Source organism: Chanos chanos, chromosome 6 (assembly GCF_902362185.1).
Source record: "Chanos chanos chromosome 6, fChaCha1.1, whole genome shotgun sequence".
Classification (NCBI taxonomy): Eukaryota; Metazoa; Chordata; class Actinopteri; order Gonorynchiformes; family Chanidae; genus Chanos; species Chanos chanos.
Genome location: NC_044500.1, coordinates 14,285,957 through 14,310,887, shown reverse-complemented (window position 1 = coordinate 14,310,887; position 24,931 = coordinate 14,285,957). Strand labels below are relative to the sequence as shown.

The following is a 24,931-nucleotide window of genomic DNA, read 5'->3' as shown; positions in this document are numbered from 1 at the left end:
TAGACAACAAGAAAAAGGGGAAGAGGTGTAGTCTCAGAGGGCTTCCCCAAACATGGGCCCCTGTCTGGGGCCAAAGCTTCTATCCCTCTCAAACAGTGGCCTTGCCCTGGACTCTGGACTAATAGAGAGTGTTGGACATGAGATTACCAGATTACCCTCTGTGGACTAACACATGTATTCATACACATACACACACAAACACTCAGACATACACACAAAAACACTAGCGACTGTATGAGAACTGAACTCTCTCGCTCTCTTTCTATGTTTAAGTGTTTGTATTTGTCTTTTTTTTATGTTTTCTTTCAGTTCACTCAAAACAATGTATCCTAGGCAGTAGCTTCTAAAAAAATGTCTCTGACTAGTTTTAATCTGTGGTCTTTTAACTATTTCACTCTCGTATGCCTCATTATGGTCTTGAGAGATATTAGTCATCATAGTTCCCTAGTTTCACGATTTGAATGAATGATCCGTGGAGAAACAAAAGAAAATGTGTCTTTATGCATTTAATCCGATTTTAAATCCATGACAACAAATAAATTGACTGTTTGAGACCTCATGCTGTAAACCAGAACTAGTTATAGCCAGGGACTCTAGTTCTTGTCCTGAAGAGCAATCATAGGTCAGTGTGGTTTAATGCTCTTTCATAAACCGTATAGTGAATGGTCCTCTTCAGGACCAGAACTGGAGACACTTGGTTGAAACTTGATTTGAAAGTGCTGTTAATATTGCCACTGTCTGTCTGATATTTTCCAAACTGTTTTCTACTTCCGGCTCTATGTGCACAACTCTTCAGTACGGAGGCGGGAGGAGACATCCGTGCCTTTCAAAGGGAAAAGGGTCAAGGGTCACATTCCCTCTTACAGACTTTTCAAGGTTCTCTGAAGTAGCAGGTAGAATTTTTCTTTTTTTTTTTCCAGGCGATTTCTATGAGTTGAGCTGAGGGCCTGAAAAGCTTTTGACTTTTTGATTTCCTCTGAAGAATGTTCTGGAAAAGGAACGGTACAGATTTCTGTACCAGCGACTGACTGTTTTAGTTTTGTCTGTCTGAGCTTCCTTACTCAACGTTCTCCGGCTCTGCAGGTCCGTAAGCCTCTCCGAGAGGAGAAGTAGAAAGTGCGAGATTGAATGAAGAGGCCTTTTCGGTGTTTTAGCCAGTTCTTGTTAAAGCAATGTAGACCAGATAGCCTATTATCACCACCATTGTCTGTCTTCAGTACTGCCCTTCTTCAGGCACACTGGTTCAGGGTGAGCTTCACCAAGCTACAGGAACATGCAGTCCTCATTTAACTACACACCATGGTTATCTCAGCTGCTCCAAACATGCTAAACAACCATATTAATTACCTAAAATTTAAGATGAGGATTTGACAATATGACAGTTTGGGCACCGTGAGCTTGAGTGGGTAAAACGATGAGTGTGTGCGTGCGTGCGTGTGCATGGTGTATGTGTGTGAGGCGTGAATAAGATGAGCTCAGTTTGTGTTCCTATGTCTTAATTCTCTCACAAATTTTTTTTTTCGATGCACTGCTTTGGCTGTTATGTAAAGTTTTGACACTGGGTATTTAATTATTATTTTCGAGAAATCATCACTTCCTTCTCGGTTTTGTCCCACCTTGTAGCCTTGGTTCATGTCCATAGTCTTACCAGCTCTGCCAGCCTCTCAACTGCCTCTCACTTTAGATGACAAAATATTAAATATTCAATAACATTTTGAAAACAAAAATGTCTTTGTATGATATACTAAAAACTATCTGTGTGGGTTTGTTTTATTTTTCAATTTTTAAATAAATATTTCAAGTCATTAATAGTATTAGTGGTCTGTATGCTTTTCTGATATTGTCTAAGCTATGCATAAATTTTATATATATATATATCTGTGGTTGGATTCTGCTCCAGTTTGTTTTCTGTGATAATTTAGTTTGTAATCTCTCTCTCTCTCTGGTTGTTCAGTCTGATAGTGTGTTCCAAGGTGAGGGGAACATTATGAAACTGTTAATCATATTGATTGATGTTACTGACTGATTCAGAAAGAGATTAAGACTCAATGTTGAGTAATAGTTCATTTCACTGGATTAAATAAGCTCCTTTTGTGCGTAATCCTGTTATGTAACTATGATACCTTAAAATTTAACTCTTGATAGTGCAACAGGTCTTGTGGGGTTTTTCCTTCACGATGGTAGCAAATTTTCTATATTATGCTATGTTTTCTTGGTGGCGTCTTTGGTCTTCAAACAATCAAAAAAAAAAAAACCTTCCTCTACAATCCACCAGATGGCACAACATATCTTTGTTGGTAAGTGCACTTTACACTGAACTGCTGAGACACTTGGTTTGGCATCTCATTCAGATATTGCATTTTATTTCAATGGCACACTGTTCTGCAACATGTTGTCAGATTTCTGTTGAATGTAAACCTTTTATATTGACCACACATCTGTTGCTCTGTAGTCCTAAGAGCCATCAGAGGGTGTCTGTCTACCACAGTGTATAATGTGGGGAAACCAAGTTACTGTTCCATAGATATGAATATGAATTTAGTAATGTTACTTTTATACTGAATGCAGGTAATGTCTCTCATGTACAATGATTAAAATAATCCAGCGCGCTCACCTCATGCTCTCGCAATATCACACACAGACACATTACAGTCACACTTTAAAAACAGACTCCAAGTAAATCAGTTCATATGATCTGAAAGAAATGCAGAGATTGTGAGCATCCTTAACCAGAGGGGAAAATACTACTCCAGATCGGTTATTTGTTCTGCAGCCTTCTCATTTTCATATTTACCACTAATACCGCTAGTATCCATATTACTTCCATCAACAAATAAATAGAACTCTTTCAGTGACGTGGTAATTAAGTATTATTTCCTCTTTACATTTTCAGTGGTAACTGTAAGCAAAATCGACAACGTTGTTTGACAAACATTTTTCGAATCTTCATAAAATACACTTTTACTGTTTAAATGGTACACACACTTTCTTATAAATGACAGCTTTTCATATCTGGGTATTTGAAAGTGAGGGCTAGTGGCCTATGACAGATTTATCAAAAATGTGTTTCTACCGTGAACCCTGCCGCTCCTTGTCAATATAATATTTTAGCTTACAGTGTGGCATTTTGTTCGTTTCGTTTTTGACTAAGTTTCTCCCTTGTTTATGGTGCATATCTAAACGGCGTTGCATTGTGCCTGACAGGCTATTTTCCTTCCCCTTTTTATAAGATGCAGCAACAGAGTGTACATCTTAGTCGAAGAAAGAAGCTTGGTGAGCAGGGCTGCTATTTTTAGCTGCCGCAGTTCTAGCTAGCTCCTTAACGGGTCTGTCTGAATTGGACCTCCGTCTCTCGCCACAGGGGGAATGCCACCCTGAGGATAAAGAAGTACTTATAGAATAACCTTATGAATGTGCTCTCTGTTTTGTGAAATGGGTGGGTTAGCGTGTTTGCTTCGAAAACAATAAACCATCATCGCATCAGTCTCCCACGGAGCGTATTGCTCTCCATTCCGTATTCTTTCCGTGCTGATCGTACAGAGCTGCTCTGTCGTGCATACGGTAAGAAGAGGTCGATGAAGATGTGAGGTCATAGCCGTAAAAACGGTGTCTGTCCGAGAGGCTTGTACCTCCACCAGTAAACAAACAAAACCCTGCCCATATCGAGTTCAGTTTCTTCTCCCTGCAGCACGCTTCATCGCGAACAAGAAGCGATCGTTCCGCGCTCTAAACTCATCGCTTTGCAGCTGACTCACTCTCTCTGGAGAACGTAGCAGACAGCGAAAAAGATTCTCATCCTTGAAACCACAGATAATGAAATATGAATTTGTGTGGAGGAGCACCTACAGGTTTTGGGCATTTGCAATCCTCTAGAAGATATTATTTTATTTAGTTATTTAGCCCTCTTTTAAATGTAATGCGAAAAGAAAGTGCTCTTTAATATGTTTCGCTGATGGCAGAATTAAATTACATTGCATCCTATGGATGTCTGATTCATTCCTCGTTATTGTTTGCGTTATGCACGAGGTACGTCTTTACTTTCAGACAAATACAGACAGACTGGGCGGGAGATGTAAGTGTCAGGGTCCCAGGTCAGCTGAGGTCTGTAGTTTCGAGGCCCAGCCTTAAGACTGCGATTGGAGGGTAAACCGGGTCACTACCATATGAATGATCAAAAGCTATATTAATCAACCATTTTTAACTTTTTTCCTTACTGAGGGGCATGATGATCCGTGCACGATAAAACTCTCATCCGTTCATTCACACGTAACGCATCCCACAGACCTCAAACAACCTCGCTGACTGGGCTGTGCTGCGTTGTGAGCGACTGCGTGCGTGTGTTTGTGTATGTGTGAGAAATCCGGCCCTCGACACTGAATGACACCAGCCCTTCACCACATGCGCTTGCACACGCATACACCGCCTCCTTTGCAGTTTGAGGAATGAGAAACCCAGTTGCTAGGAAACCTCGCCCCAAGTGCAAACAGAGAACCATCTGCCACAGTAAACAGGAGACTGTGGGGCAGCTGAGAGGCTGGCACCCTCATTGGAAAAACGGAGAGAAGCCACCATCTTTTTTTGTGCCCCTCCATACTGAAATGTGGCCACTTGCATCATTTAATCCCTTCTCCATATTTTCAGAGGCCTGGTTCAATAAATGACAGTGTATGTTAGGTATCCCAGTAGCATGTCAAATATCACATTACAACAGTGCTGAGGGAAAGGCTAGAATGCAAAATCCTAATTTTCACTAATCCCATACAAGTGCTACATGTTATATAGTAAAATCTAAATTTAAAAAAATGCACAGGCAAAAGAGAGTGTTTTTTAGATATTTATTTTTCATTTTGATGAAGTCTCAATAATGTTGTCATCATCTCCTCATCCTTTAAAAAGATGCATTTTCAAAGAGTAAAAAAGTAGCAAATATTATATACCCTGTGGGGGATTCCAAACAGAACGCAAGGAATACGCTAAAATGATACTCAGAATCATAAATAACAAACATTAATATGACTATTTACATTTTTTTTGTAACACAGAGATCAGCTTAAATCATAACACTCTTGATGAATATATATGTACGAATGTATATATATATTAACATCTGTCATTTACAAAAGAAAATAATGCATTTTATTATAGAGAGAAAGGCTATCAAGAAGCTTGGCTTTCCGCAATTCTTAATCCCATGCTTTGCCACTCTCTGCCCCCAAGCAAAAAGGACATTTTTGTTTGGTCGACTAATTGTAGACGGATGGCTTCTTTGGTTATGTGTCGGGTAAAACTTCAGAGCAATATTCGGTGTCATAGCTGTCATTCTGTTGCCTTGGATACAGAGGGGTTCTACTGTCATAATGGCGATGAGGCCATTTGGGTAACTGTTATTTGGGTTTTGTTATTTGTTTTACAGAATGCTTGTTAGGGAGAGAGGCACTGTTAGAGTCTGACCTCAAGTTGCCCAAAAAAGAAAAGATCATCCCACACTGAGCAAGACCTTAGAAACACCCTCATATCTTGTCTTTAAACTCAAACGGAGCAGAAGTACAGGTACGACAGAATACAGTGAAAAGTGGGACAACCACAAACTGCGTTCACTGAGCACTGGAGTGAGGTTAAGACATGATACCACGTAAACAACCACGAAAAACAGGTTTACACATCTCTATGTGTACGTGAAGTCAAAAGATTATTAACTGGTATCATCGACTTCTTACTCAACAAAAAAAAAGAAAAAGGCATGACAGGTCATTTATACGCTTCTGGTTTTTTTTGTGGGTTTTTTTTTTTTTTTTTTAATCTGTCGGCCCTCATCATGTGTAACAGCTCATGTTACTCACTGTTCTCCTCAGAGGCCCATACAGACATGGGTATAGATATTATCTCTGGTTCTCCATGCTCCCCCCCTCCCACCCATGCCTCCTTCAGACCCCTTTACCCTGTCCCCATAACCGGGCACTGTGCCCCTGTTACCCTTCAGTGCCAGTTTCGCTGGCCCATCTGGCAATGGCCCTGACTTAGCTGGATTTGGGATAATCATCTTAGCGGTTCTCATTCACACACAATGGAGAGAGTCCCATCAGCTCTGTAACACAGGGACCCCCTTATGTTGCCAAGGCTTACACTCTCTGCAACGACACCCCGTCACACTCACACACGGGGCCGGACTGAAGCGAGTGCATTCGGGCCGGGGTGGGAAAGACATGCAAAAGGTCTCAGTGGGTTTGTTTGTGTATGAGTATGTTTTTCTTGTCTTTGTCAGTGAGTGTGCATGTTCATACATGTACATAAATGTATGTTTTCTGACTGCGTCTTGTTACTGTTTTGGTATACATGTCTTTTTTTTGTACATTTTTTTGTGTGTTTTCATGTTTCCTCGTTTACAGTTGGTACAGACTCTCTCCTCCAGACACACACAGTTCCTACAGACGACCCTACCCAGCCCCAGACCCAGGGCAATCTCTGTTCTACACCTCCCACCCTTACCTCGGAGACTAGGGGTGTGTGTGTGTGTGTGTGTGTGTGTGTGTGTGTACGTGTGTGTGTGTCAGCAGGAGAGATGGTATAACAGGGGGGCAGAGGGTAATGGCAAACAAAAGTCACACATTCACCCATTCATCCGCCATTTGAACTCCTATCATCCACTTTTTTTTTTCTCCCGCCCACCACGGTGATCCTCCAATCAGCCGGCTCAGTCCCAACCGTTGTCCTTTATCATGTGGGCCAGCTCAATGATAAACTTTCCCTCCTTGTACTTCTGACTGCTCTCAAAGGCATGCTCCTGGCAGGAGACGAGGGGAAAAAAGAGGGAGGGTGGGAGGAAGGGAGAGAACGAGACATGGAGAAAACATTGACATCAGCTTCGCATAGTCTGGCAGCAGTCGGTATGCATTCAGAAGTATTCTGCCAAGTGTAAACTTCTTAAAAGTATTCCTTTCACGTATTGTGTTTTAATAGTTTCAGTGTGCCTGTCCTCAGTGAAATTCAAACAACGCGTGAGACACAACAGCGTGAAACACAACAGCGTGAAACACTTGGCCCTGCAGTGTCCTCTGTTTGTGGCTTTGCTACAGGTCACTTTCGTAGCATGGTCCTTTAACATCTGTTTGTTTTTTCTTTTTATAACTGATGGATATGAGCAGCAGTCCACACTCATCAAATGACACAGTTTAGAAGTGCACTAGGTCAAGCTTCCCTGGAATTCTCACATGGAAACGCTGGAATGGTCAAGCCAGGATTATTAATATCTGCCCTGATAAATATCTGGGCCACAGTGGGTGGCACAGGTTGGTGTCATTTACGTCTTTGTGGTTGTGTATTTGTCTGTAAAAAGACTCCAGTAGCTCGACTGTCACACATGAGCGGAAATACATTAATGCTGGTATCTGTACAAAAAAAAAAAAAACCTCACGCATGTGGCATGCGAAGCAGCTGGTGATTAAAAATGAACACATGCTAGGCATGTCCCCTGCTTTGAAACACTTTCAGTACAAGCTTTTAATTGCAGAACTGTGTGAAATAACACCAGAGCTGTTTATTTTTGGGAACCCTAACCAGCAAAACTGTATCATTCAGTTCCTCCGGTGTTATGCTCAAATAAGGAGTTGTAGTTGTACGTGAAACTATTTTATCAAGGAACTACAGTAATACACATGCACATCAATTCAACCTTATACAGTGTTCATTATTAGAAAATTCAAGAGTGAATACTGTCCTTTGCAAATTCTAGTATTGTCTGCGTGGGAAGGTTATACTCACATATTTCCAGCCAAGAGTGGTCTTGCAGTTTTCACAGTAGATATCTGCTACGGCGTGTAAACCTGTTAGCAGAACCCTCTCTTCCGCTGGCCCACAGCCCACATTCACTCTGAGAAAGTTAGAAAAGTTAACAAATGAGGGCTAAAATATATTAGTGTTAGTCTAACAGTCTGTAGAGATTTGAACATTCCTATCTACAAAACTGACTCATGCACCAACTCGTATCACATATTGCCTCTAAAAATGTGCGCTGTAAGCAACGTGAATTGCCAAATGCCCATGTTCTGAATGACTCACTGTTTAAAAATCTGAAGCACGAAGCAGGTACTTACACTGAGTTGAACAGATAAGCTCTGCCTTGACTTCCTTGAAAAGACTGAGTAGATACGGAAAAGAAAGTTAATTCAAGATCAATACACTAACCATTCTCTTGATTAATGGTTTAAGAGTGATTATTTATGCAACTGTTCATCGTATGATCAAAATGTATGTGAACATTTACTAGAAGAAATAAAGTGACATAAAGCTTTGTCCAACTATTTCTCAGCAGGGTATCGAACCCATAGCTCTGCCTAATGACGTCAACAGTTGTGTTGACGTCCATTTGGACCTCTGTTATCGGGAAGAGGTTAACAAAGACTGGGAAACAGCTGTTGTCCTGGTGACAGCTCGTTTATCACCTTGGAGATGAGCTCGTCATGGTTAGCCAGGTGCGCTCTGCAGTGGATGCAGCTGTAGGTACGATGGCAGCTGGGCAGGTAAGCCTGGAAGGTCTTGGATCGTGTCATGGTGACCGTGGGCGGGGTTGGCGGGCGGTGCAGGAAAGGGCTGCCGGCCCAGGTCGGCTCGCAGGGGAAGCACCGCAACACACAGGTGAGGGCCGTGGTGGGGCGAGGGGTGGGAGGCACACACCTGCATGGGAACAGAACTGGGTTCTGGACCGGCTCTTTCTTGACACATGGCAGTTTACAGTTATTTTCATCTAAGCAGAAACATGGACTTCCTCCATCTAGGGTGGCATCTGTCTCATGCAGCTTCATCTTGATTGACACTCTAGGTACAGGTGCAGATGCAGCTCTGAGAATAACTTGCTATTCGTCATGCCATTGGTCTGTGCAAAGTGTGAGCCTGTCTGATGGCTGTTTTAGGGCTGCCCATCCTGGGGTGGCTGAGGTCAGAGTGAAAATGACCGTTTGCTCCAGGATAAGAGCGGCCCTTGTGTTCTCTCTATTGTTACCCAGCCAAAGGCGTGGGCCTGGGGCATAAAGAGACTACTGAGTGACTGTGGCCCATCCTACACACACCACACACACACGCACACACACACACACACACACACACACACACACAACATATGCATCCATACGCACTAGCTCACACACACACACACACACACACACATACAAATAAACCCTCTCATTACGATGCAAGCAACCTACTCTCACCCTATTCCTCCCTTTTTCCACACCCAGCACAAGGGTATGTTAGGATTCGAGGAGTCCTATGTCAGGGTTTGTGTTAGGTCACACGACGGAGCACAGCCTATGGTGTTTTATTACAGTTTACTGTCAACTCAGAGCTGTTCTCAATGACATCAATACGTTAACTTCCTAATGGATGAGCTCTTAGAAAAACACACACTCCAGCTTACATAAACAGTCAGATAATCTAAGAAGATTTTAATATTTCAAAGACTGTCGACTGTCTGTCTAACACTGTAATTACTGCTAAAAGAACCGCCTCTACATATGAACAAAAATTCTTTTTTTTTTTGGGTAGCAACACCTTCACAATGTGTCTCTGGTCTTCTAGGACCATGAAAACTGAAGAACTTTTGTCAGTAAGGAGGGAAAAATTGAGTGCTGTGTGTCTGTTGGGAGTGGACAGTGCTGTACTGTTTCTTTCCCAGTCAAATTACCATTCTGTCTAACCTGAATTATTAATCATTTTCTCCATCTCCCTCTCAAGAACTAACATTTCTGATGAATCAGTTTTCCTGATTTATCTATTTAGGGGTAATAATCTTAAAAATGCTCTGATGAATGGTAATGCAGTACAGAGGCTATGAGTGATGAATGTTTGGCTGACATGTGTGGGCTGAACAGTCAGAGTCAACACATCATCAAGTCTATGACCCAGAATACTGACCACTGATCAGCCTTAGGGCAAAACCAGGATCCCAATCAATTCAAATATTAGTCATGAGTCCAACAGGCAAATCAGTCCCATGCACATGAACCAATTTTAAAAATGGGTAGTCACTGAGATTTAGAGGCGGCGTTTTGTTCATACCGATAGAGCCGACGCGATAAAAGTGACTACAAAGAATACGAGATAGAATTGGACTAACCAGAGAAAGCTATTGTGGTTTCACACCAGCAGTCTTAACAACACATAACACGACCCTCAGTGGCTATCAGATGAATGCAAATCAGACTGAAAGGGTGATATTCGGTTTCACTGCAGCAAAGCGGTGATGTAGGCCAATAAGTTGCTGTGTGCACAGAAACATTTGCATAAACCATTCACATTTTAACTACTTTATCATGCTGTACCTCTTTATGTAACCTGCCCCCAAAACACTCTGCTGATTAGATCGTGTAAACCTGTTATCCCACAACTAACTATCCATTCAGAATCATTTGAAAAAGAACATGAAAGCCTGTTTGATAATGGGCAGTGTTTGATAGACTTAAAGGGTGGATGTGTCTCTTTGAGGCTATTTTATGTGCAGTTGAGCCTTCAGACACAACAAGAAGATACTGCACTGAGACGAGCAGCCCCCGCTTTGAAACAAGGCTGGTTGTTTGTGTGTGTGTGTGTGTGTGAGAGAGAGAGAGAGAGATAAGAGAGAGAATGCCTTCATCAACGACCTCAGAGGGTAAGGGCTGATTAAAACTGTTAACTGACAATAGGGATGCTTCCCTGTCATCTCCCCTGAGAGAACACAGCACCAGACAAAACTCATTCTGGACTGTACAACCCGTATGTAAACAACAACATACAAACAACAACAGCATTACAACAGTCCAACGTAAGACTGTATGTTTAACCTCCTAAGAGACCGTAACAAAATGATGCTGTTTCTCTCCTCTTCACTGCCCAAATGCCAGGAAAGCAAAAATAAAATGGCAAGTGTAAACACCAGCATTTAGTCAATTCATTGCCCCTGTTCTCTGTGTCTGGGTACATTTCCTGGGGGGCTGGTGAGTGCTCTGACGCAGTCTGTGTGACAGACAAGGCTATGCGCTACAACACTCATCTTTCCAGGGCTCGTGCACCACAACAACCTTACTTATGTAACTGGAGAAGCGCTGATGGTGATAACAGAGAGAGGGGGGAGAGAGAGAGAGAGAGAGAGAGAGAGAGAGAGAGAGAGAGAGCGTCCTTGTGCACCACCCTGTCCTTCACAGCGGGGTGCCTGAAGTTAGTCAGCCTCTAGAGTTTGAGTCAATCTGATCTACGTGAGGTTTGTCACAGCTGCAGTATGCAGCGTGTGCAGTATCAATTAATGTAATAACTATAATACTTGATCCAGACTGAGCATACCTGATGTCAATGTCATGATTTCAGATCTCCTTATCCACCCTTCATTCAGTGAGCGCTTTTCTTTTTCTTTCTCTCGTTCTTTCTTTTTAAATTCAGCTGTATTAAGTCCAGCTACATAACAATAAATTACATCACAAGGATACAAACAAATAATAAAGGCTCCTCTCACTTTGAGTGGTAAGTGCAGATCCTGCATAATACATTCCCCCTGATTCCTTTCAGTCTTGGTTGTAGTTTTATGCCTTGCAAGTGGAATGTGTGCTGTGTTTCTTGAGTTATGGTTTAAGACAAAAAAGAAATTCTCACGGTCTATCTAATAAACCGAATAAACGCATTGGTTACGTCTAATAAACCAAATTAACCCTTATTGCTGGTCAAAGAAGGCCAATCAATTGCCAGTGCTGGTCCAGTAAACCCAATGATATCATCATGAAAACACTGACTCTCCTGGGAGCCTCCATATGTTTTTTTGGAACTTCCAACTCTGCAAATTTAATTAGACCAAACAGTGCTGGAAAAATGATTTGTCAGCATACCAAATGCTCTGTTGCTCATTGAATTGTTTTTTTTTCTTTGTATGTGTCTGTGTGTGAGAGAGAGAGAAGTAATTAAATGCTCTGTAACTTCTCAGTATTGCATATATTTGCATTTGAGCTCTGTTTTCCATGGTATACTTGCATATATCTGAGAGTGCTGGCTATCTGTATTTGTGAACCAGGTCAGAAGCACTGGCAACAATGTACAGGCTACACCACTAGGCAGAATTTAGGGCAGCATTTCAGCCAATACAGTGAACAGATGGCATAAATGCCTTAGCTGGGAAATCTAAACACAGACAAGAGAACACTCAAGACAACATACACTATCAAAAGTGGGAACATACAGACAAGATAAAATTAGAGCTTCCTCTGTTACACTGACTATAACGATTAAACTTGATAGTTTGCTTAGGAAGTTAACTCCACTTTTTCATGCCATCTCCATGTTCCTTTTGTCGACTATTACACTTACAATTTAGCATTTCTCTTCATACTGAATTGAAAACGGAAAATAGCTGATGCCCTGCATCCAAACAGAAGTACTGCATCCAAATAAAAGCAGACTTGGACTACAAAACGTGTTGACTCAGTCAATAACCCTAAGTAGTAATGCACCTTTCGTCTAGAATGAATAATTAATATCCAAAGCAAAAGAGGAAAACATTGTGATCTATACTGACTTCAGTAACGTGTCAAACGCACCAACTTCTACTTTCAAGATACAAAATGCATGTAACGCTCCATTTCTCTAGAAACAATAATAAATAAGGTATTATTTAAGCACAAAAACAAAATAAGCATGACGTCCAAAGAGTCAGAATGGAGACAGATTTTGAAAAAAAAAACTTGTGCTCCATCAGCTATGACGATCTTTGTTATATTAACAGTAACATCACTCTTGCACGAGCGTTAATGATAAAAGAATGACATTAAGAAAAAAATACTGTCACATTATGACAGTAAAATGCTCCATCCAAGACGCAGGCGATGCGTCTCTTTTCACTGCTGCTGGTGGCGCAGAATCACGCCACGCGCTCTTAAGGTTAGGAACGGTGTGTAATAACAAGCAGCACCACTGCGGACTTCGTCATCCCCTGCCTGCAAGAAAACATCTCGTCTGCAACATCCATCATCGAACTTAACTGAGCCAAGAAAATTAAATATGACAAGTGGATTAAAAGCTCAAGTCAGGAGAACCTCTAATATTTAAATCTACGGTTTATAGTTCACTGTGTTTATTGCATCACTGTAGTTTCCTATCTGACTAAACAAACAATAACATCTCATATTTTACCTTTGAAAAGAAGAAGATTACAACGATATCGTTTCCCCCTCCTCGTGGAAAAGGTTTATGGACAAGAAGTCTTGCGCATTCCTTGCGAAGCAAATTTCTTTTATCTTCGCAAATTGCGTGGACGAGCTATTTGGGGAAACGATGTATAAACCAAACCAAGTTTAATGCAATCGAGCTGGATCACACTGTACTTCAGCTACGGACAAACTGACAGCTGTTTCCACCAACCCATAAAACGACAAGGCCTAGCAACACTGCACTCATTGGCTAAAAGAGCGCACAAACAACCAATAGTAGGCTACGCTGTTATCTACCTGCAGCTGTAATTTTGTTCTAAGGAAAGAGTTTTCAGAACTGAAAGAACCAGTTAGCTGGCTCGATGTGTTATGTAGTCTCTTCATGAAACAGTAAGAAGTCGTCCACCTCGCTACAAATTATACATTGTGAAATAACAGAATTGCAGTACATTCTAGTGTCCTGTAACTGAACATGAAATCAACTCGATTCTTTAGAGTTCAAATGTTGTCAATTTTATGCAATGGATATTTAACAGAGAAAATATTGTCCGCGTAATGTTACCACTCGCATAAAACTGCGCTTATCAAAGTCGCTCGTAGCGTAATGTACAAGATGCAAATCTGGCACCCGGGCTGATTAACGAAATGTTAACAGAGAGAAAATTGTCTACTCAGCTGCATGCTCTTTTCACAGTAATGGACAAGTGTTAATAGATGGTGCCATCTCGTGGCCTTTAATGTCAGTTTTAACACCGATTCTTCCTCAGGTAGCGACGTTGTTCCTTCAGAACAAGGAAAATACTTTTAGAATATAAACCGGTGCGTAATATTGTACAGACAATAATTAACATCAACAATTGGTCGCTAACTTATACAAAATGTTCGTCTAAAATGATTACACGAGACTCAAAAGTGCTTTTGAAATATTTTCATTGAAAAATATATTAAAAGACAAAACATCTACAGACATGAAATTCAAATCAATATTTGCTGGCTATGACAAGAATTCAACGTTCACTACTTCAACAGAACATTTCTATCAACATTAAATGCGTCTTGTGAATAGCTTTACATTTACTGAATGTGGTAGTTTCATCCCAGAGAACTGAAAGACTGCAAGTCCGTTCAGAACTCTGTACAATCAGTACAATACTCAGTACAATTCAGTACTGAGCACAATCTATTGCAGCTGGACAAGAATATGTGAAAATATGCAAAGAGTATGTGAAATTCATGTGGCATCTGAAAAAAAGGGATTGCCATTTTACTTTCAGATTGCTTTTTAGTAGCAAAGATATTTTTGAGGTACTTGGATAGCAAATCTGCTGTAGAATTTCACTCCTCTGTTTGTCAGGTAAATGTGATTACCAGAAATCAAGGAAAGCACAACAAAAACACACTGGGAAAACAAAAAGGCTAAGTGTTGTTGATTCAATCTTAGTTCAGCTCTGCTTTTGAACACTTCATGGATATCAAAATCTAGTCACGTGGTTGCCATTCGATTGACAGGAGTTTTTAGGGGGACTGGAATGTTTATGATATTCTATGGTTCATTAACAAAGTCATGGTAAGAACTGGTCTGTAACTAGCAGACATTCTCCCAGGCCTATGTGGTTTTAAAAAGCCATTTCGTAATGTGTCTCACATGAGTGCAACTGACAATGTGGACATCATTAAAGAACTTAATTAACAGTGTGTAGCTATCACTAATACACAGTAATACTTAAACCCATCCACAGGCAATACTGTACAAGTGTTTTGTCCCTTAGAGGTGCCTCACAGGCTAACTCTGTAGTATTAGTCCCACATAGCCAGACAATGAACAGCAGATTGAATTCAACAGTTCAACATCTGGCCACACAATATTACTAAATCACCAAAGACTGAATGGTACATATTAAAGAATATTGCAAAAACATGGTGCAGAACACTTGTCTCGGGGGTTCATGCTTAATGCTATTTCAGGCAGTATGTTTGATAATGCAGAGGCCAAACTGCAAAGTATTATGTCAGTGTTATGTTCTAAAACAATTTAAATAACAAAAAAATAAAGGCATCTGCATTTTGCAGACGATCCAAACCAACCTCAAGTAACTGGCAAGATATTTTTAAAAGTCTCATTACAGAATAAGGCCTTTTTGTACACCATGGAGCAAACACACAGAGAAGTACATCACAACACATAGTGGTCAACAATCATACTCCAACAATAACATTCGGGTGGTTCTTCCAGCCTACATTCATGCTAATGCCTCCCACAGCAGTTATTTATTGCCTCTGTAACAAGTAAAACATACACAATACTGCAGTTTTTCCATTCGTAACTGACTCAACAAAGGCTGTGCAATTAAGTTGGGAGTTCCGATTTCCAAGTAATTACAAAATTATTAAATGTCTTAATCATTAAAGAGAGCACTCCGCTCTTCTTTGTGCCAGTAGACACAAGCATAGAGTTGTAAACTTAATCAAAAGGTAAAGAATAACACTGTTCTAAAAACACCTGTATTAAAATACAGTCTGTGGAGTACTGGAGAAATTCGATTCAATGAAAAAGATTTTCCCAAAATACCATGCAATCAAATGTAATCAAACTTCTGAACCTTTTTTTTCATAGGCCGGCAATTTTCTCCAGCTTGTTGTGCATATCTTTAGTAGCTTATGGATTCTGTCACAGCTACTGATCTAAAAAAAAACAAAAAAAACAAAAACAAAAAAAGGCCATCATATCCTTAGCAGCCACTTAAGCTTTCACACCTATGGTTAAAGTGTGGGTGAATGCCCTGTTGAGAGCCAGACAGCGAGTGTTGTTTTAAAGACTGACTGGCGACGCAGGACGGTTTGGCAGTTCAGTTGGATTTAGGAGTGTTCTGTTTCTCCATGAACTCCTTCAGCTTGGTTGGGAAGTCCGTCATGATTCCTGTGGCACCGAGGTCGAAAGCACGTCTGAAATCCTCCTCATCATTCAGTACCCATAAATATACCTGTAAACAGACAGATGCAGTCATTTCAAAAACTACTGATATCCTTGACAAAAAGAATAGTGGCTGGATATTGTAATTTGTGTGCTCTCTTCTGTTATACTGTAATACACTTGGTTAGATTTTTTTTTTTCTAAAGAAGCACCAGATTTTTTCCTCAAAAAAAGCTAGTGGTCAATTTTTTAACAACCATAAAGATTATTAGAAATACAATCAAATGCAATTAAACCAGGCCATCCATAAGAAAAACAGTTTGAGGGTGAGAGGAAAATGCCCTGAAGTCCCACAGTTGGAAATTTGGTTACATCATCACCAAGTCTCCAAACTGACAATTAATTCCTTCTTCGTGCCAAGAGGCTATTTGGAAGGATTTGGCAGAGAAAAAGTTTTCACTGACAATCCACAAATATATGCGCCTAGTGTTTGCAAAACAGCACTAACTCTTGGACTGGAACCAAGCGCTATGGTCTGACAAGATAAAAATACAGCTCATTGGTAATAGGCACAAACTGGAGGTTTAGTGTCTTTCAGGGACAATGGCATGATGAACTCTGTCCATTACCAGGACATCTTAGCCAAAGACTGTTTGCTTTTTCTAGGACATTGAAATTTAGCTGCATTTGGATCTTCAAACTAGAAAGGGTGCCAAAGAAGTTGAGGACCCAATAAAAAATAGTTAACTGACCAGAAACCAAGCATTTTTCTATGGCCATATACAGTACCCTCAGAAATTAGTCAGACCACTTCTTTTTTGGTTGTTTTATAGACTTCATTCAAAACTAATTTTTTTTTTTTTGCTCTCAATCAACACCAATACCCCATAATGACAAACGGAAACAGAACTTTTGAAATTTTTACAAATGACTAACAATAAAAAAAAAACCCCGAAAACCATCATTTGCATAAGTATTCAGATTCTCATGCAGTGACCAGTAGGACAGCCTTTCGCAGCGATTATAGCCGCAATTCCTCTTGGGGATATTTCTACCAGCTTTGCACTCCTGGATTTGGGCAGTTTCTCCCATTCCTCCTTCCACGTCTTCTCAAGCCCTGTCTGACTAGATGGGAAGCGCCGACGAAGTTCCATCTTCAGGTCTCTCTTGATAAAAGACCTGAGGATGAACCTTTAAGCATTCGCCTCCATTCACTTTTCCCTCTATCCTGACAAGTCTCCCAGTCAGTTCCACTGTGAGGCATCCCCACAGCATACTGCTGCTACCACTATGGTTCAACGTAGGGATTATATTAGCCAAGTGATGAGCAGTTCCTGGTTTTCACCAGATATGGTGCTTGGCATTCAGGCCAAAGAGTCCCATTTTTGTCTCATCAGATCTGAAGATCGTTTCCTTCGCGTTCACAGATAACCATTGGTGTCATTCATTCTCCTAGCAAAACAAAGCCACAGGGCTATTCTATTAGAGGGCTTACTACTTACTCTGAATTAACGTAACCAGAAGTTACCTGGATAAGCCAGTTACCTCGCTTTGTAGTACAGCCCTCAGATGGGCATCATATATCATTTACTCAGGAGTGGCTTGAACGTAATGGATTGGTTTTTGCTCTGCCGCGCACTGTCATCTGTAGAACCTTACACTGTTAAGTGTGTGCCTTTCTAAGCCATGTCTAATTAAGTGAATTTGCCACAGGTGGACTCCAATCCAGTCCTAGAGACTTCTCAAGGGTGATCAAAAGAGATGGGATGCACCTGAGCTCAATTTCGAATGTCAAAGGAAAGTGTCTAGACGGTTATGCAAATGACAGATTTCAGTTTCTTAGTTTTAATACATTTGCAAACATTTCTTGTCTTTTCAATGTGTGTGGTTGCTATGGGGTGTTGTGTGTTGAATGATGGCAAAAAATATCAGTTTTAAAGTAAATCTTAAAAGTGTGGAAAAAAGTGAACAGGTCTGAAGACTTTTTTAAGGCACTGTATGTCTCTGGTTTTAAGTCCCGTTGACAACATATGGTACAACTGAAAAGATCTGGAACATCTTTCTATAGAGAAATGGTCTGAGATCCCTTTCAATGTGTTCTTACATTACAAAAAATGCACAGTGATGTTGCCAAAGGACATTGCAAACGTACCTACCTAATGACTGTGATGCTCCATTTTATGGGAAATCAGTGTATAATTTTAGCATTGTGTGCTTTTAGTTGATTCCACTGAGTGGTTAATAAGCTACAACACAGCTTGCGTGTTGGGAAACTACAATACAGCCCAGTTCTAATATAATTATAATATTTTATTCTTTTTACTTTCTTTTTGTTTTCTTTTTATTCTCTTTGTATCTTAATGAGGTTGCCAGTAATTCTGTGAGGTATCATGTGACTTTCCATATCATCGTGCACAATGACAGCTCAACATTAAATTTCTGAGTTCCTTGAGTAACAGGCATAAAATCACTTAGAGCTGTGTGGTGTTAGACCTGAACAAACACTTATGTTGTGTGCTTGTTAGCACAATTCAAACAAGTGCATTTTTCATTTCCATGGCTAGCTTTCTATTCTCTGTCTAAATGCAGAAGCACTGGATACAAAGACATTCCTGCAAAGCAAACATCACATACCTGTACCCCCCTGGCCGTTAGGTGATCAAACAGGGATTTTCTCATTAGCAAGCTGTGAGAAAGAAACAATTCAGTCAGTGTCTCTGTTGGTCACAGTAGATATATTCTGTATGTGAAGAGTAATAGGACAAAGTGTCTTCTCTTATAGATCAGACCATATGAGGGGAAAATATTTGCAGTAAGTGTAAAGCGAAATGTTTCCACTGTTGATTCACACTTACATGTCTGCCAACCAAGTTATGAAACGCTGGCTCCTGGTCATACGGTCAGGGTCTCTCAGTCTGCAGGACAGACAAGAAACATAGATTAACAGCAAAAGAAAATTGCAGAACAGTCAACAATTGGTTAATACCTCCATAAAAGGGCTAATGTTTTGGTAAAAATACAGGAAAACTAGGTCCCACACAAATCACCATAAGTACACTTAACACCGTCTACATAACAAAAAATTTGCTTCGCTAAAAGCGTAATGATATATTATATAGAAGAGGGAAAGGCTTAATGACATATTATATAACACAGCAAAACACAGGCTCCTGTGTTATAGTCATACACATCTTGATATCCTGGAGTGTCAAGAATTTTGCTTAATTTTTTTCAGTGATTTCTTTCGGTTCATATCTCAGCATAAATATAAATGTGAGAGGTATAGGGCTCACTTGGTGATGATGGAGGGCATGGGGATCTCCAGAAACTGCTCCTTAAGGGGAACGAAGGGCAGCAGGCCTGTGTAGAACAGCCCCAGCAACAGCAGCACTCGTGGCATACTAAACAAGACTGGGATACGTGGATTCTTCCAGAAGACAGACAAGAAGACAAGATGAGCTGATTTGCAACTGTACACATGACTGAAAATCGGCACACCTCCAGGCAAGGATAAAAGTGGTAAATCCAAAAATGACCAGAATGTGAAATTCTGAATCACGCCTATGTTTCGGTCTGGTCGGTTTTCTGTCTGGTGACTCTCTGTCTCATATTTTGCCCTTTGACTGCCGGGTACAAGGCTCTTTGAGACTTTGTCTGTGCTCTGTCAACACGAAGCAGATTTAGAATGGTACATTCTGCGTGTCTTTGAGTTGCAGAATGCAGCTGGTAATTAGCGGCTTAGGTGTTTGTTTGGATGGCCCTCGTTTTGTAAGAGACACTGTCATACAAGCCGCTGCACTCCTGTGAGAGATCCTGTGATCCATGCTGATACTATGTATTAAAACACAGTTTTCCAAGAACCTGACATTCATTCCTGACAATATTTAGTAATTACTGTAAGTAAGTAACACTTTAACATAACACCTAAACTATGATTATACAATTACTCACTTCAGTGCTTCGGTGACACTCAAGGTAAGGTGGGAAAAAAAAAAGAAAAGAAATGTTCTTAGCAGGCAGTCAAAAGACTAGAATATACTTTGACCGGCACTGCCCTGGTTGATTGGCACAGAGTCCTTACCTCTTTGTAGCACTTCTGAACAATCTTGTTACTAGAATTTCCCCAAACTGTCAGATCTTCTCTGTCATATTTAATCACCAAATCTGAGACCTGCAAGGTGGAATCTATTCAGTATTCAATATTCCATCCTCATGTTCATATCCCTATAAATCCAACACATCAAATTCAGCTGTGTTAAATGAACAGTGTGGTGTCACTGGTGACTTTGCTATGAACTTTTCATTAATGTTCAGTCGCTTTATTTAAATATTTTAAAGCAGAGAGGGACAGAAACAACATTGAGTACCACTATTAACAACTGTTTGGGAGCTTTTTAAAAATATTAGCCCATTCTGTTTTTCATAATATTTCCTCATTATACTAAAACCAGATAGCTGAACTTACAAATTACACCCACCTTCTTAATAAGGATGTCATTGTCTACTTTGATGTCAATGTTGATGGGGGTTTTGGGGAAAGCCTCAAAAACATCCCTCAGTAGTGGTATTTGTTTATCCTCTCCTCCTTCACAGTAGCATTCTGCAGACGAGGTTAAATGAATGGCCACGAAAGCATGTTTCCGTGTACAAGAACACCAGTGAATCACTGAGATGCGACACACTCACAAAGTGTAAATCAGACACACAGTTAACTGACAAAATGAAGGAAACACAGACGTCCAGTGTCTGGGCCGTCAGGTTCAACATAAACCTCCAGAACAGTTTCAGAATGCTTCGGAACAGATTTAACAGGCATCTCAAACTCTACCGGAAGGATATAACACCATTCCTCTGACAGAAAACCCGTCGTCTGGCGTTTTGTTGATGGTTGAGGAAAACACTAACTAAGGCACCGCTCCAGAATCTCCCAGAACTGCCGCCAGAACCCTTCTCTGTGGGAAACAAGCACTCGGATCTGTTGGCTTCTTTTGGCATGCGCCACACGCTCACTCACTTGTTGAGAACAGAGTGAAGGATGATTCATCTGACCATATGACTTTTTTCCTTTGCACAACAGAGCACAGACGATGTTCTTTATATTAGTTTACTCACAAACATGTATTTTTGGGTAATAAAGAGTTTAAACCTTGAAAGGTTTTCATAGCATCTCTCTCTGTAAAGTTCTTGACAGGCAGCTCTTGATAAAGTTGTCTGCCAATGGCCTTGACTGATAATTACAGTCACTGGATTCATCTGCTCTGCCTTGAATCTCAGACCAAAGACCTTTGAACTACAGCTGACTGTACTTAATGATGTCTTTCCTGCAGACGTCCATGGCAACATCAACCTATTCACCATTCACTGGGAAACAACAGCAAGTTCAGCAGACTTTTACACTAAAGCTAGTCACCCAATAGCAAAGTTAGTGGGCAAACAGCTCTTAGCACTGCAACGTATCATTTCTATAATCGATCGATCAATCTATTGAAGTTTTTTTTTTTTGATAAATTGACTAATCTAATTATCGTTTTCCTAAAGTATTCCATCAGGGCTCCTGCCATCCCAGAGGTGCACGAGTACACATAAACGTGCCAGAGAAACACCAGGAAAAATTAATTACTGATATAAGTAATAGTCCTGTTTTTAGAATGCAACGTAGAGAAGTTAGCCATTCAAATGTAATATAACAAATATCAGAAAAAGCACGCAGAAAAGACCGGCTAGTCCTGTATTTCACTTATTTTACAACACTGAACATAACATCACTGAAACATCAAGCTCCCTCAATGGGACATTCTGTTTTCCAATATGTGGGGTAACCCAGTGTTAACCGGATAAATATTAGCCAGTTAGTTGGTAGTTAAAAGCACTAGCTAACTATCAATAGGAGGAGAAGATGCATCGTAGTACAGGTGCTTTGGTTTTAAATGTTTGTGCATCACTGATTAGCTGCTGTGAAATGCTATCTCTGTTTTGCATACGCTGCACTTTACCAAGCTGTTAATTACATGAGGGCCGACGTCACCAGTTTGGTCGAGTAACTGTTGCACCCCTACCAGCTCCGCCAAACTTTTTTGTGGGTAAACGTAAGCACAATGGGTTACTTAACCATAAGTGGTTAATTAACTCAGGAATCACACCTCTGCAGAAGCGCTCTACAGCATGAGAGTTACACACCTATTGACAGTGCTTCTACAGAGGTGTGTAATTTGCATGAATGTCATTTGCATTCCAGATTTACTCAAGTGTTTCCTTTATTTTGGCAGTTACCCGTAGTTTTCAAACAGATACAGCTGTAGGATGCATCCAGAAATATCTAAAATAAAAAAACAGGAAAACAATAAACCCTGAGTTCCTATAATCTCTAGAATAATGGAAACCCTACCTTTCTGAAAAGTCACTCCAAGCCTGCATAAATAAGGTGGGAGTTCCTGCAGTGAATACACACACAAACTCTTTCAATACAAGTTGTATCAACTTCCCTATACACTGGGTCATAGCTATCTAGTTTTCCATTAATTGCAAACAGAGACCAAATGTCAAAGGATCGGTGTAAGATTAGTGTGAAAGTGGGCCGTATCAGGTAGCTGTTGAGCTTTGCCTGGGCTTTTGCCTTATTCAACTCACAGCATATGTCAGGTCTGAGATGTAGGCGCTCACACCAGTCGACCTTTTCAGGTTAGAGTCATGTAACACCACCACCTCTTCATCTTTAGTTAGATGACAATCCAGCTCCAACATGTCGGTGCCGAGAAGTACTGCACTGTGAGGAAAAACAGAAGGAATAGTGGGACAAAAGAGGAGGAAGAAGAGAGAGAGAGAGAGAGAAAGACCAGAGAGAGGGATGAGTGCTGACACACAAAGAACTTGGCATCAAGTTAAGTTAGGTGAATGTATATGACAAATTTGTGATTGTGTTTGTACCGCACTGTATAATAGGAATGCAGCAAAATTACTCACTGTTTAAAGGCTGCCATGGTATTCTCCAGGTTTTCCCCAGCACCTGAAACGAGTGCAAATATCTTCACATAGTATTGACAATGTATGACTCAGCACAATTCATCAGAGGACTTCAGCAGGCTCGACTACAGAGTTAAAAGGTTACTAAAACAAGGTCATTAAGGACATCATTAGGACTTGAAAGGCTTTAATCTACAACGTGTTTCAGGGCTTATGGATTTTGGTTAAATGCATACTAATACATCTCTAGATTTACAGAACCATCAACCAAGTATTTCTATCTACCGTTCTTAGGGGGAGTTTAGAATTACTGAGCGTGCCTTTCATCTGACAAAAACAAAAAGTCCATTTAACAAAAGCTTAGCTTAGCCTGAAATGTATAACAAGGCAACCTTTCACCTGACAGGCAAACTGGTGTTATAATCTCAAGAGCTATTGGATAGGTTCATTAAATGATTTCAGTTATCATGGCATTAGAGATGTTAAACAACTTGCTACTAGAGTGAGAAAACGACGTCGACAACATCAAGGCAGTTTGCAAGCCTTTCATTATATCCACGCTAAGCCATGGCAAGTCTAACTTCAGACAGGAACATCAAATACACGCAGTGCGACTCAATAGAGAATGTAAATATTATGGAAAATCGCACTCCACTCACCACCGCGATGCGATATATGTCTGCTGCGAAAAGCAACCCGCTTCTTTCGATGCAGAAGTGACGGACATTTCAGTAGTAAAGCAGAGGTGAGAACATATCCAGTCACCGTGGACAAAACGTAAACCGCGGCACTCATGCTTGGGCAATGACTGTTGGAAAAAATAAATGTGAACAATGCAACAATATGAAAACAATTCAGAACTACATCTGAATATATTACGCAGTTACAGAGCTATGGTTTTGTAATTCGAGCGTCCACTTTGGCTTGCTAAAATAGATTTCTCTTTATTTAGTTAGCGAGCCTGGTGACAATTTCATAGAGCCGGAAGTGCAAAATGATCACAAAGCCGATGGGTCAGCATTGTGCGATGTCCTACTTCTTCGCGATACAGCAGGTGTCTTACCTCTGCCACCCAGTTCTTTCATGTACAGACTTGGTTGTTCAGTGTTCTCCGTTTTGACAACGTTTTGCGGACATCGCAGCTGATAAGATCGCAGTTCGCCTTACCAATGAACTGCGTGCATTCAAAGTACGTTCAAAGTCTGCGCATGCCCAGTAAAATACTTAAACGAAAAATCCAAAAGAGTATCTGTACGGAAATGTAACTGGACAGAGAAATAGACGAGTGAAAATGACTGCAAATGCTCAACCTTGCATGTCTTGCTATCGCTTCTTAAAGAAACAGTGCTCTAAATTTTCGTGGCGGTATTATTTCTATGGAAATATAGCAAGCAACTGTTAGATGAAACCATCAGTTGGATGAAACCATCGTTCAGTCATTCGAACTGAAATTCCTTCTTCCACAAGCTGGCGTCGTAATTCTCTGATATTTCAGTGTGTTCCCCCCAATTTTCATTCCGAGGTCATTTCCCGGCGAACACAAGCAGAGCTTTCTGTTCACGTCCGCTCTCTGGCATATGTAATCTAAACAGTATTATTAATAACACGCCCTCTCTTGGCGACCATATTAATGTAATCAGGACTGTCATGTAGTCTGCGGTTGTCCTTGTGTTACGAGTGGCCTTAACTGAATTACAACAGCAACATACTCTTTGGCAAAATAAAATCTAATAATGATGACAACAACAACAACAACAACAACAACAACAATAATAATAATACAGATTCGGTGGCTTGTAACAAAGAAGTAAAATGTCCGTGGAGCCAGTCTCTCATGGGTTGATTATCATACTGTATTACGAAATTAAGGGCAATGTGTGGCAGCACAGAACGCGTTACCACT

The 24,931-nt window shown here is 40.6% G+C and overlaps 2 protein-coding genes across 2 annotated transcripts; both read right to left on the bottom strand.

Moving 5' to 3' along the window:
- Positions 1-6,691: 6,691 nt before the first annotated feature.
- On the bottom strand, positions 6,692-8,546 carry ypel2b (yippee-like 2b). The gene is made up of 4 exons (XM_030777766.1): positions 8,439-8,546; positions 8,091-8,134; positions 7,759-7,867; positions 6,692-6,781 (listed from the first exon to the last, which is right to left on the bottom strand). Exons 1-4 carry the CDS (start codon positions 8,544-8,546, stop codon positions 6,692-6,694), a joined length of 351 nt encoding a protein of 116 aa, XP_030633626.1.
- Positions 8,547-14,574: 6,028 nt separating this feature from the next.
- gdpd1 (glycerophosphodiester phosphodiesterase domain containing 1) lies at positions 14,575-24,182 on the bottom strand. The gene is made up of 11 exons (XM_030777809.1): positions 24,092-24,182; positions 23,688-23,836; positions 23,029-23,071; positions 22,696-22,831; positions 22,454-22,499; positions 20,547-20,668; positions 20,150-20,239; positions 19,362-19,495; positions 18,924-18,983; positions 18,703-18,754; positions 14,575-16,138 (listed from the first exon to the last, which is right to left on the bottom strand). Exons 2-11 carry the CDS (start codon positions 23,821-23,823, stop codon positions 16,004-16,006), a joined length of 954 nt encoding a protein of 317 aa, XP_030633669.1. The 5' UTR covers positions 23,824-23,836; positions 24,092-24,182; the 3' UTR covers positions 14,575-16,003.
- Positions 24,183-24,931: the final 749 nt, after the last annotated feature.